This window comes from Chlorocebus sabaeus, chromosome 27 (genome assembly GCF_047675955.1).
Source record: "Chlorocebus sabaeus isolate Y175 chromosome 27, mChlSab1.0.hap1, whole genome shotgun sequence".
Taxonomy (NCBI): Eukaryota; Metazoa; Chordata; class Mammalia; order Primates; family Cercopithecidae; genus Chlorocebus; species Chlorocebus sabaeus.
In genome coordinates, this window is record NC_132930.1 from 47,837,098 (window position 1) to 47,849,953 (window position 12,856).

Genomic DNA, 12,856 nt, shown 5'->3' on the forward strand with positions numbered 1-12,856 from the left:
TGAGATTGCACCACTGCACTCCAGCCTGGGTGACAAAGTGAGACTCGCTCTCAAAAAAAAAAAAAGAAACTTAGGCGACCAGAGCAAATATTAAGTGCACGCTTCCTGGTAACTATAAACCTTAGTGACTACAGGTGAATCTGACCTAGCTTACTGCTGAACACTTGCTCGCTCAACAACCTCACCTGATGGCAGGTGCCCCAGAAGAATGTTCTGTTGGCCAGAAAAATGGGGCAGGGCCTGCCTGCTCCTCTCAACTATAAATACGAGTTTAAAGAAGTAAGATGAATAATATGGTGTCCACATATTTACACCTTAGCAATGTGAGATTTATTTTCCATTCTTTGAAATAAAAAGAACATTTTAATTTAGATCAGTGAAAGACAGAATGAAGCTTTACTCAAAATCACAAATATACAACTACTCTGTCAGAACTTTTTTTTTTTTTTGAGACAGAGTCTCCTGTCACCCAGGCTAGAGTGCAGTGGCGCGATCTCCGCTCACTGCAACCTCCGCCTCCCAGGTTCAAGTGATTTTCCTGCCTCAGCCTCCTGAGTAGCTGAGATTACAGGCATGTGCAACCACACCTGGCTAATTTTTGTATTTTTAGTAGAGATGGGGTTTCACCATGTTGGCCAGACTGGTCTCGAACTCCTGACCTCAGGTGATCCACCCGCCTCAGCCTCCCAAAGTGCTGGGATTACAGGGGTGAGCCACCACACCCAGCCAGAACTATTATCAAATAAAATAGAAATTCAAAGTACTAAGTCTAATTAAAGTCTCAGTTCATGAAAAAGTTAACTGGACGGACATCTGAGACAGCTGCAATGAATGGCACTACTTCATACACGGAAAAGGGCTCACGTCTTCTACATGCATGGCACCATATGCTAGACAGGATAACCCAGGGCCTGCTTGGTTGGTCTCACTCCCCTGCAGGCACCAGGCAAACTGTGCCCCTGGACACACGCTGGCAGTAAGCGAGGAGCACAAGGACCAGAGGCTGGCTTTGTAGCTACGCTGCCCTTTTCCTGCACAGCTGTTTAGTATTCCCATTCAGTAAACAATAACATGAATTACTAATGAACTAAATGAGTCTATAAAATCTAGGTTCATTGCCTTTAATGAATTGTTGACTTTTTTACTGACATGTAACACATATCCTTAATGGACGTTCATGCCAGTTCATTACTTACATCCTGAATAATAAGCCCTATAGAGAGGTTATGGTGTTTGGGGTTTTGTTTTTTTGAGACACAATCTTGCTGTGTCGCCCAGGCTAGAGTGCAGTGGCGTGATCTTAGCTCACAGCAACCTCTGCCTGTCAGGTTCAAGTGATTATCCTGCCTCAGTCTCCTGAGTAGCTGGCATTACAGGCACATGCCACCACGCCCGGCTAATTTTTTGTATTTTTAGTAGAGACGGCGTGTCACCATGTTGGCCAGGCTGGTCTTGAACTCCTGACCTCAAGCAATCCACCTGCCTCGGCCTCCCAAAGTGCTGGGATTACAGATGTGAGCCACCACACCTGGCCGAAGAGGTCATTTTTAATGACAATTTTGTCCAATCTAAAAAACAAGTATTACTCAAAGCATTTGGATGTCTGTTTTCTTGGAAAGCAACATATCATCAGTTTCGGTGATAACACCCCTGGCGGGTAAGAACTTGCTTTCTTAAGCAGCCTTTCTCAATGGGGTTCTGTGAGCAATGCAAGCCTTCTGCTGAATACCAGCCTGGGAGGAGCTGAGTGTATCGCCACCCGCATTTCGTGTGTGCTCCCATGCAGGGAAAAAGTGGCACCAAGAGTCCCGCAGCACACACACTGACAGGTCGGGCAAACCTGGAACACAATTACCTTCCGAAGACTGTGCTTGTCTGTCCTGAGTCTTTTCCTGGGTGTGTCCTCAACTTCAACATCTTCTGTAGGGTCCTGTGTCCTCTTTGTGTGGTTTCTTTTTTTCCCATTTACGTTACCTGGAATGGGGGATGGGGAAAACGGAGATGAAAACCACTCCAAAAGCTGCCTTCGAAGCACTGTGAGAACATACCCAGGGCATTCAACATATAGATCCAGCGTGATGTGTTTCCTGTAACCCTGCTGATTTCCAGCGCTTATGTCTTACAGATCAAATCTCTTTACAACAAAAAAACTGGCGACTGTATCTAACCTTAGAGATTACATTCAGCTCACTTTGGCCTCCCAAAGTGCCAGAATTATAAGCATGAGCCATCCTGCCTGGCCAAGGATTCCAAGGATTGCTTTTCTTTTTTTTTTTTTAAAAAAAGATGGTGTCCTGCTGTGTTCCCCAGGCTGGAATGCAGTGGCGTGATCTCAGTTCACTGCCACCTCGATTCTCCTGCCTCAACCTCCCGAGTAGCTGGGACAATAGGCGCGCACTACCACATCCAGCAAATTTTTGTATTTTTAGTAGAGAGGGGGTTTCCCCATATTGGCCAGGATGGTCTCGATCTCTTGATCTTGTGATCCGCCCACCTCGGCCTCCCAAAGTGCTAGGATTACAGGTATGAGCCACTGCGCCTGGACAGGACTGCTTTTCTTATTCAGCAATCCCCCCAAGGCTACCACAGTGCCCAGGACAGGGGTGTAATAAATGGTTTTCAAATATCAGACTTACATTTTATCTACAAAACTGCTTATCTGAACCTTTGTAAACAAACCTGAGCACACAGCAAGTATGCAATATATTTTTGTCCAATTAGTGACTCACCTTACCCTAAAAGACTTCCAGAACTTTCTTTTTTATTATTTTTATATTTATTTATTTAAAGATAGAGACAGGATCTCACTATGTTGCCCAGGTTGGTCTTGAACTCCTGGCTTCAAGTGATCATCCCACCTTGGCCTCTGAAAGTGTTGTGATTATAAGTGTGAGCCATCAAGCCAGGTGGGGTGGCTCATGCCTGTAATCCCAGCACTTTGGGAGGCCAAGGTGGGTGGACCACCTGAGGTCGGGAGTTCGAGACCAGCCTGACCAACGTGGAGAAACCCCGTCTCTACTAAAAATACAAAATTAGCTGGGCATGGTGGCACATGCCTGTAATCTCAGCTACTCGGGAGGCTGAGACAGAAGAATCACTTGAACCCAGGAGGCGGAGGTTGCAGTGAGCCAAGATCGTGCCATTGCACTCCAGCCTGGGCAATAAGAATGAAACTCTGTCTTAAAAAACAAACAAAAAAAAATCTTTTCCTTACTAACATTCAAAGACTTGTGGAATTTAAGTTGAACTTTAAAAAAAAAACCACTTGCTACTTTTTAAACATTTCCTTAAAGAACCATGTTAAGTAGTAACACTACATTTATATATGCAAATTAACGGTTTCCTCCATGTTTGCTCAACTGTGCCATGTGCTAGGTGTTCCCAGGAATAGCCACTAATCCAAGACCTAAGGCATCCAAACAACACCGACCTAAGACAGTAAGGTGTGAAATAAGAGTGCAAATTCTAGACAGATGATTAATTTCAACATGCCAATGTTGATTTTAAATATAAATCCAATATTTTCATTTGCATGACTGCTTTACAGACAGGTTCAGGGTTTTTATTAATGGACTCTTCATAAAACATCTTGCAGAAGGACACTGTTGCCCTGAAGGACACTGTCACCCTCAAGCCTCACTACTGTTGGGACAGAAGACACCAGCAAAAGAGTGCTCAGCTCCACAGGGTCCAGCAAGGCCTCAGTTGGAGTTACAAGTAAGTGTCCATGCCCTGGTGCCAATGCTTTCACAGAGCCTCACCTCAGGTCTAGGCCAATGCAAAAGAAGTCAGCAGCCAGAGCATGGGGGCCCTTACCAGCTGCAGTTCCACCCTGGCGTGATGGGGGTCAGGTAAGCAGCCCTCATGAAAGCTCCACTCTTGGCCACACTGCTGCAGGCTGGTGTAAAGGCGGCCTGAGGAAGAAGCCCGTGGAATGGTTGGCAGCAGGACCTGCTCAGCCACTGCCAAGCATAGGCACCATATGGCACAGTCAGCCAAACTCTCGAGGACCCCTTCAGGCAGGTCTGTCTTCAGAACACCTGTTCATGAGCACAACGCCAGCCCCGCACCTCTGGTTTCCCACAGGCGAGGTCCTTGACACAGCACCTCCTAAGCACCTCTCCATTCATCCAGGATGAGGCAGCAGCAGCCGTTTCTCACAGAAATAAGCAACAATCCATCTGTATGGATTTTCGGTTTTTTTTTTTGTTTTTTTTTTTTTTGAGATAGAGTTTCGCTCTTGTTGTCCAGGCTGGAATCCAATGGCACGATCTCGGCTCACTGCAATCTCCACCTCCCAGGTTCAAGCAATTCTCCTGTCTCAGCCTCCCAAGTAGCTGGGATTACAGGCATGTGCCAGCACGCCCGGCTAATTTTGTATTTTTAGTAGAGATGGGGTTTATCCATGCTGGTCAGGCTGGTCTCGAACTCCCGACCTCAGGTGACCCGCCCACCTCGGCCACCCAAAGTGCTGGGATTACAGGCACGAGTCACTGTGCCTGGCTGGATTTTTTTTTGAGACTGAGTCTTGCTCTGTCGCCCAGGCTGGAGTGCAGTGGCGTGATCTTGCCTCGCTGCAACCTCTGCCTCCCGGGTTCAAGAGATTCTCATGCTTCAGCCTCCCGAGTAGTTGGGATTACAGATATGCACCACCACGCCTGGCTAATTTTTTTGTATTTTCAGTAGAGATGGGGTTTCACCATGTGGGCCAGGCTGGTCTTGGATTCCTGGCCTTAAGTGATCCACCCACCTTGGCCTCCCAAAGTGCTGGGATTCCAGGTATGAGCCACCGTGCCCAGACATCGTGTAGATTTTTAACACTGAGGCCATGGGCGTGTGACAAAGATGTGGTGTGCCATCTTAGTTGTTAGCACCAGGGTCACCTGAGAGTCACGATTAAAGGGCACCCAAGAACCTGCACACACCTGACACATACTGTGGGCAGAAACTCACCTGTCACTTCTATCCACTAAGCACTCAGCAAAATATAACACCATCAAATTTATGCTTACACTTCGAGGGTAAGCTGAATCTGGCTTCAGGAAGAGCCGGCTCATTTTTACATAAGCCAGTCATTTAAAGGGAACATGTCTCTAAATTTAGCATATTGATAGAGTGAGGAATATTTTCTTTTCAAGAAAATATACAAGTCCTAAATATCCTTGCTATTCTAAATTACAGTATTTGCAATGAACACTGAGCAAACTGAACAAAATTCAAGATTAATGAGATAGCTGATGAAGAGATCTAGAAACACCTAAATCAAGAGGAAAACATCTGAGAAAGAGAAGGGTGACAGCAGCACATGTGACCAGACCCTATCGCTTCTGGGCTCCGACTTTCTTTTAGGTGAGTCTTGAAACACTTTATGTTTGGTCTCTCCAGAGCTCCTCAATGATGAATCTTCAGAGATACAGTACTTTGGTATTTTTAAATTGATACCCAGATATGTCACTTATTTTTACATTCAAATATCAGTTTTCCACAACTTGTGTCCAAGCACACACATATCACGAATCTAACCATTGTTACCCATCTTCAAATCTTACAGTGTCAGCTCTGCCCAAGGCAAAGTAGCACTTTCTGTTTTCTAAGCCGAAGGCCTAGGAAGGACCAAAGGACACCTGAATTCAAGGTCAGTCCGGTCACCCTTCTTGCGCTATGAGCTCTCAGGCAAACAGGCCAGGAGCTGCCCACACTCCAGGCCCCTGTAAGGTGCAGACTATAGCCGAAACCAGGAGGCTCTCAGAAGTATGGGAAGTGCTGCCTCCTCGGAAGTCACAGGCCTGAAGGCTGACGCTACCACATCATGTAAGCCTGGAATCCAAGAGACAACCTTCCCTCCCCTTCCTTCTTCCGTCCTCTCTCACACAGCCCCATCAGCAGCAGTGACCACAGTGGCTGCTCAACTTGAGCAGGAGAGCAAGGGAGCCACAGGCCAGTCGGGACCACACAGAATAGCTCTCATAAGCCAGGAAACGCAGACGGCAGAGGCTATTTTTACTGTGACCACACGCACTTGGACCGCAGGTCCAAACCCCACGGGTCAGAAACGGGGAGAGTGGACACACTTCCCTACAGTTCCAAGACTAGAGCTCAGTTTGCTACACTACACACATCAACCCAAGCGGAGGACATCAGCATATGCTATGTTTACCAGAGTCTTCTTCAGCCTGGACAGGGGCCACCAGGGCAAACTTGGTGTTGTAGCGCGCTCTCTGCTTCTCACTCAGCAGACTCCACTGTGACCTGAGCAGCTCTTCAATCTCCTCACCTGAAGCATCTGGGTGCTCAGCCACCACCTGTGGGCACGGGAGAAGGTGCAATGAGAAGTTAAATCCGTAAAACTCACTGGGTTTTGTTTTGCATAAAATTAAATGCACGGCCCTTTAGAACTTAGTGTGTCGCATTTTTATTCCCACATCATGGAACTATGTCCATAAAAGCTTCAAAGAAAAGTAGTGCTTAACTGGGCCGGGCGCGGTGGCTCACGCCTGTAATCCCAGCATTCTGGGAGGCTGAGGTGGGCGGATCACAAGGTCAGGAGATGGAGACCATCCTGGCTAACACAGTGAAATCCTGACTCTACTAAAAAAATATACAAAAAATTAGCTGGCCGTGGTGGCGAGGCCTGTAGTCCCAGCTAATAGGGAGGCTGAGGCAGGAGAATGGCGTAAACCCAGGAGGCGGAGGTTGCAGTGAGCCGAGGTCACGCCACTGTACTCCAGCCTAGGGTACAGAGCGAGACTCTGCCTCAAAAAAAAAAAAAAAAAAAAAGAAAAAGAAAAGTAGTGCTTAACTGATGCTGCGACTCACTAAAAACTCATAAATGAGAACAGTGCCAGTGAAGACAATTCAACTCTACTTCTGTAAATGCTGGAAACAATACATGACAAAAACATATACATACTTTTCCAAAACCACTAACTAACTTAAGACCCAGCCTCTAGGCATCCCTGAAAAATTAGCTGTAGAGCCAGTGCCACAGGAACGAACGCCGCCCCTGAGCATGGAGGTGGGCTCAGCTCAGCATCCTCACTGGGCAGCACCCACTCTCGTCTTTCACGTACAGGCCCCGGACAGGGGTGAAGGCACACACCAAGGAGTGCAAGCTGGCTTCTGTCACAGCCCAGGTCAGCACACGGAGACAACCTTGCACAGCCAAGAGACGAGGCTTCCCTACCCGCCAGCCACACAAGGGATGCCAGCATCAGTACCCAGAGCATACTAGAAATGCAGACTCCCAGGCCCCACCCCAACCTGCCTACCAGGAATCTGTACTTTTACAAGGTCTCCAGAATGATCCGCAGACACAGTGAAGTCTGATCCTGGGGCCTTGGCTGCACCTGGTAATAACCTGGGGGTTTGAAATCCCATGGTGCTTAGGTCCCACCCAAGATCAACCCAATCCGGCAGGTCTGGCCTCAGTGATTTAAAGATTTTCCAGGGGTTGCTAATGTGTCCCCAAGTCGGAGAGTCACGGATATTGAGAGCAGGGCACAGGGCTGACACACTAATGCCTGCCAGCCAGGTGTAACCCACCACCTGCTTCTCTTCAATGTCTGAAAAATGTCATAATATTTCATGACACAAAAATTACAGGAAATTCAAACAACAGTGTCCACAATGTTTTATGGATCTCAGCCCCACACATTTGTTCCCATGCTGCCCATGGCTGTCTTCCTGCCACAACAGCAGAGCTGAGCAGTCAGAACAGAGCCCTCACTGCTCACCAGCCCTTTGGAAACAGTCTGCTGACTGGCTCGGTACCAACCAGCATGCTCCAGGGCCAGACCCAGCTCTTACGCTGGCTCCTCTACTAGGTAGTTCCGTGGACTCTGGCGAGTGAAGGCACTGTCTCTGCCTCCACTCTGTGAAATGGGGCAGTAACACTCCACCACTGTCTCTGCCTCCACTCTGTGAAATGGGGCAGTAATACTCCACCTGGCAGTGCTAAGGAACCATCAGGTTAGTGTTGGCTGGTTACCATCACCACCTGGACCTACCACCTGCCCAGCCAATATAGGTAACCTCTGCCCCCAAACCCAAACCCCTCCTTATAAGATAGTCACCACAGATGGCTTCTTATAGCCTCCTATGGCCCCACCATCTGCCCTCCTGTTGCCTGGATGAGTCATGGGCTCCACCCCCTCCTGTCCTCACCCTGGCCTGGACACCAACATCCACCAATGCCCACCCACTCTCTAGACAACCTGCAGACACCCCCAGCCTAATTGCCTGGGACCTCCCACCTCAAGGGCACCTTCTGCAGTTCCGGGTCTGGCTCTGACCTCCAGCACTCCACCAGTGTTCCCTGTGGGGTCCCTGTCCCCAGCCCTGCGTATGCCTACTCCTGCCACGTCCCTCCCAACCCAGCAGGCCCTGCCCTGATTGCTGCCATGACCCACTCCATGAGCCCACTCATGCCCAGCTCTTCAACCAGCGAAAGTTTCTGCACAGGGCTTCGGATCCACAGCACACCTGCCTCTCATCTCCTCAAACACAGCACATTCCTTCATAGGCCTGCTGCCCTTCCACACACCTCTGCCCCTAGCACCCCATCACCCACCATGACTCCAGAGCCCCCAGTTAGGATGAATCGTAACAGTGTCCTTTACTGCTCCATCAAAGCAGAGTCACAAGCACCCTGCAATCACCCCGCCTCACAAGACAGTCACCACAGACAGCTTCTGTAGGGAAGCCAGGAAAGTGTCATCATCATTTTAGGTTAACAGAGCAATGACTCCTCATTAAAGTCTCCCAGCTTCACAATGAAACCGTATGGTATGATGGTTACGAGTTCTGAAAACATAAAAGTGCACGCTTACACACACAATTAGGGTCAGGTCCCAATTCTACTTCCTGACTGCATCATCTCACTGAAACCTTACAACTTTAAGTTCAGGTTAGCCAGCTATAAAGCAGAGATAATTTATATCTGCCTTATAAGGTCATTCTAAGGAGTACTAAATATACTTTTGTACAATAACATACTGGCAAGTATCTGACATGTGGTAAGCACTCAATAGTCACCACTTCTTTATTCTTAACATAACAAAAACAAGCTGGACACAGTGGCTCATGCCTATAATCCCAACATTTTGGGAGGCCTAAGTGGGAAGATCACTTGAGGCCAGGAGTTTGAGACCAGCCTAGGCAACAGAGCAAGATCATGTTTAAAAAAAAAAAAAAAAAAAAAATTTATTTTTAAATTGGCTGGGTATGGTGGCAAGTGCCTGTAGTCACAGCTACTTGGGAAGCGGAGGTGGAAGCATCACTGCAGCCTAGGAGTTCACGGCTGCAGTGACCTACGATTGCGCCACTGCATTCCAGCCTAGGAAACAGAGTAAGATTCTGTCTCAAAAATAAATAAAAATTTAAAACATACCAAAAAACATGGAAAACCAAATTTCCACAATCCCACAGCTGACTAAAACATTGCCAATATAATTGGAGACTCTACAAATCAGAGTCTTCAGATCACATTCCCCTCCTTCATCCTTCATCCCACCTGCTCCCTACACATCTTTTTTTTTTTTTTTTTTTAAAGACAGAGTCTCACTGTGGCCGAGATTGGAGTACAATGACGTGATCTCAGCTCGCTGCAACCTCTGCCTCCTGGGTTCAAGTGATTCTCCCACCTTAGCCTCCTGAGTAGCTGGGATTATAGGCATGTGCCACCACACCTGGCTAATTTTTGTATTTTTAGTAGAGACAGGGGTTTCACCATGTAGGCCAGGCTGGTCTTGAACTCCTGACCTCAAGTGATCTGACCGCCATGGCCTCCCAAAGTGCTGGGATTACAGGCATGAGGCACTGCACTGTGCTCCCCCCAACATTTTTTAGAGTTTCCTTTTGCTTTCAGGCTTCAGTGAAGAATGTTTAGGTATCCATCCTCCAAGACAACTCCCCACCCCGCCGTGAGCCCTGCCTCCTGGAGCTCAAGCCCCCACTACTGCTTACAGCGTAATCAATATCACAGTGCAGAAATGGTTGCATATGACTCCAAGTGTAGAGCATAAAAGATATCCACCTTGCTCTTTTTTGGATCACTTGCTCAGGAGAAAGCCAGCCCCCATCAAGTTGTGAGGACACGCCAGCAGCCCTATGGGGAGGGCCACACGGTGAAGAACCGAGGCCTCCTGCCAGCAGCATGAGTGAGGGGAGGTACCCTGGAAGCGGACCCTCCAGCATCAGTCAAGCCTTAGGATGATGTAGCCCCAGGTAACATCTTAAATGCAACTTCAAGAGACCCTGAGGCAGAACCACTAAGCTGAGTGGTTGCCAAATTCCTGGCCCACAGAAACTGAGACAATAAATGCACGCTGTTGTTTTAAGCCACTAAATTTTGAGGTAACTTGTTATGCAACAATAGATAGAACTAATACCAAGGCATGTACAAAGAACTGAGACATAAAGCACTGGTTCCACTCCAATGGATGTATAAAAATTAGGACCAGGAAAGGTAGAAAAGGCTTTAAAAATTTAAAAACTCAGGCTGGTGCAGTGGCTCATGTCTGTAATCCCAACCCTTATGGAGGCCGAGGTGGGCAGATCACCTGAGGTCAGGCGTTTGAGACCAGCCTAGCCAACATGGTGAAACCCCGTCTCTACTAAAAATACAACAATTAGCTGGGTGTGGTGGCGCATGCCAGTAGTCCCAGCTACTAGGGAGGCTGACAGGGGAGGATCGCTTGAACCTGGAAGGCAGAGGTTGCAGTGAGCTGTGATTGCGCCACTGCAATCCAGCCTGGGCAACAGAGTGAGACCCTGTCTCAAAAATTAAAAAAAAAAAAAAAATTAAAAATTCAAACCAAACCAGGCACAGTGGCTCACACCTGTAATCCCAGCACTTTGGGAGGCCAAGGCGGGCAGATCACGAGGTTAGAAGTTTGAGACCAGCCTGGCCAACATGGTGAAACCCTGTCTCTACTAAAAATACAAAAATTACCTGGGCGTGGTGGCAGGCACCTGTAATCCCAGCTACTTGGGAGGCTGCGGCAAGAGAATTGTTTGAACCTGGGAGGCGGAAGTTGCAGTAAGCTGAGATCACGCTACTGCACTCCAGCCTAACGACACTGCAAGACTACGTCTCAAAAAAAAAAAATCAGGCCAAAAAAGCCTGCTAGTGAAAATGCTGCCTATACTGGAGCCAGGCAGGAACACTGGCTCATGCCTGTAATCCCAGCACTGTGGGAGGCTGAGGTAGGAGGATCACTTTAGGTTGAGGCCAGGAGTTCGAGTCCAGATTGGGCAACACAGCGAGACCTCATCCCTATAAAAAATAGAAGTTAGCCAGGCGTGGTGGCACATGGCTCTAGTCCCAGCTACTAGGGTGGCTGAGGTGGGAAAATCACTTGAGCCTAGGGAGGTCAAGGCTGTGGCAAGCCATGATTGCTCCACTGCACTCCAGCCTGGGCGACAGAGTAAGACCCTATCTCAAAAACAAAAACAAAAAATCTTTATATATATGTAAAGAAGTACATTTCTTCACTAGTAGGGAGAAACAAAGCTAGAAAGTGACCTCTAGGCTGGGTGCAGTGGCTCACACCTGTAATCCCAGGACTTTAGGAGGCCAAGGCGGGTGGATCACCTGAGGTCAGGAGTTCAAGACCAGCCTGGCCAACATAGTGTAACTCCATCTCTACTAAAAATACGAAAATTAGCCGGACGTGGTGGCGTGTGCCTATGGTCCCAGCAACTCAGGAGGCTGAGACAGGAGAATCGCTTGAACCCAGGAGAAGGAGGTTGTAGCGGGCCAAGGTGGCTCCTTCGCACTCCAGCCTAGGCGACAAAGCAAAACTCCATCTCAAAAAAAAAAAAAAAAAAATAGAAAAAGAAAATGACTTCTAAAGAGTCAGCAAGTAGCAACAAAAAGTCCTGAAGTCAGCCTTCCATCTAGGGACCCTAGAAAAGGAAGGTCCAGGAAACAGCAGGGAAGCTCCACCTGACTCTGTATCTCAAGGGATGGCCACTGGTTAACTGACAACCCAACAAAAACCATCCTTGTGTGCACCAGCGCTCCCAAAAAAGAAAAAACAATGTAGAAAGACCTAGGTTACAGATGGAAGCAGGGAGGAGCTTCCTCAAGTTTAGAATTGCTTATTACAGAACAGTTATAAAGAGCATGCTAATAGTCACTGCTTTTCTAATAGAAAATTCCTCAAAACCACCCAGCCAGAGTCCAGTGGAGGGAAGGGAGGCCCCACGGGCCTTCCATCAGTGACCAGGGGTGGGCAGGGCAGTGCTGGACATTAACACAGAGCTCCATTTTTTGTAGTTTTTGCTTCGACAGGGTCTTGCTCTGTCATCCAAACTGGGGTGCAGTGGCACAATGATGGCTCACTGCAGCCTTGACCTTCCAGGCTCAAGTGGTCCTCCTGCCTGGCCTCCTGAGTAGCTGAGACTACACGTGTGCACCATCATGCCCCATTAATTTTCTTGTTTTTTTGTAGAGATGGGAGTCTCACTGTATTGCCCAGGCTGTTCTCGAACTACCAACCTCAAGCAGCCTGCCCTCCTCAGCCTCCCAAGGTGCTGGAATTACAGGTCTGAGCCACTGCACCCTGCCCAGAACTCAAACTGTACACCTTCAGTTTGGTTTTATATTACTTTCAGTACAGTGCCAATCCAGACTTTCGTTTTTGGCACATTTTCTTAGCACTAGAAGGACCACCTGAGATCAACTTGGGTCCCAAAAAGCCAATAAGGTGGTCTTTGGACAGTGGCTTTCTCAGGTACCCACTTTTTTTCACAATTCCAAACTAGTGAACAGGTTGTGGAGACACAGCCGAGCAACATGCCAGAGTGGCTGACGGGGTGGTTCCCACCCGACACAGCCTCAGGGCCCAAGAAC

The 12,856-nt window shown here is 48.1% G+C and overlaps 1 protein-coding gene across 5 annotated transcripts in view; it reads right to left on the bottom strand.

The window, feature by feature from the left end:
* NSD2 (nuclear receptor binding SET domain protein 2) overlaps positions 1–12,856 on the bottom strand; it is a 113,339-nt gene that overhangs the window by 44,826 nt on the left and 55,657 nt on the right. For all 5 annotated transcript variants that reach the window (XM_008018127.3, XM_073012572.1, XM_008018128.3 and 2 more), the window contains exons 6-7: positions 6,158–6,302; positions 1,856–1,974 (exon numbers count right to left, since the gene is read on the bottom strand). In XM_008018127.3, the coding sequence (XP_008016318.1) occupies positions 1,856–1,974; positions 6,158–6,302 (264 nt within the window). The remainder of the gene's footprint in view (positions 1–1,855; positions 1,975–6,157; positions 6,303–12,856) is intronic.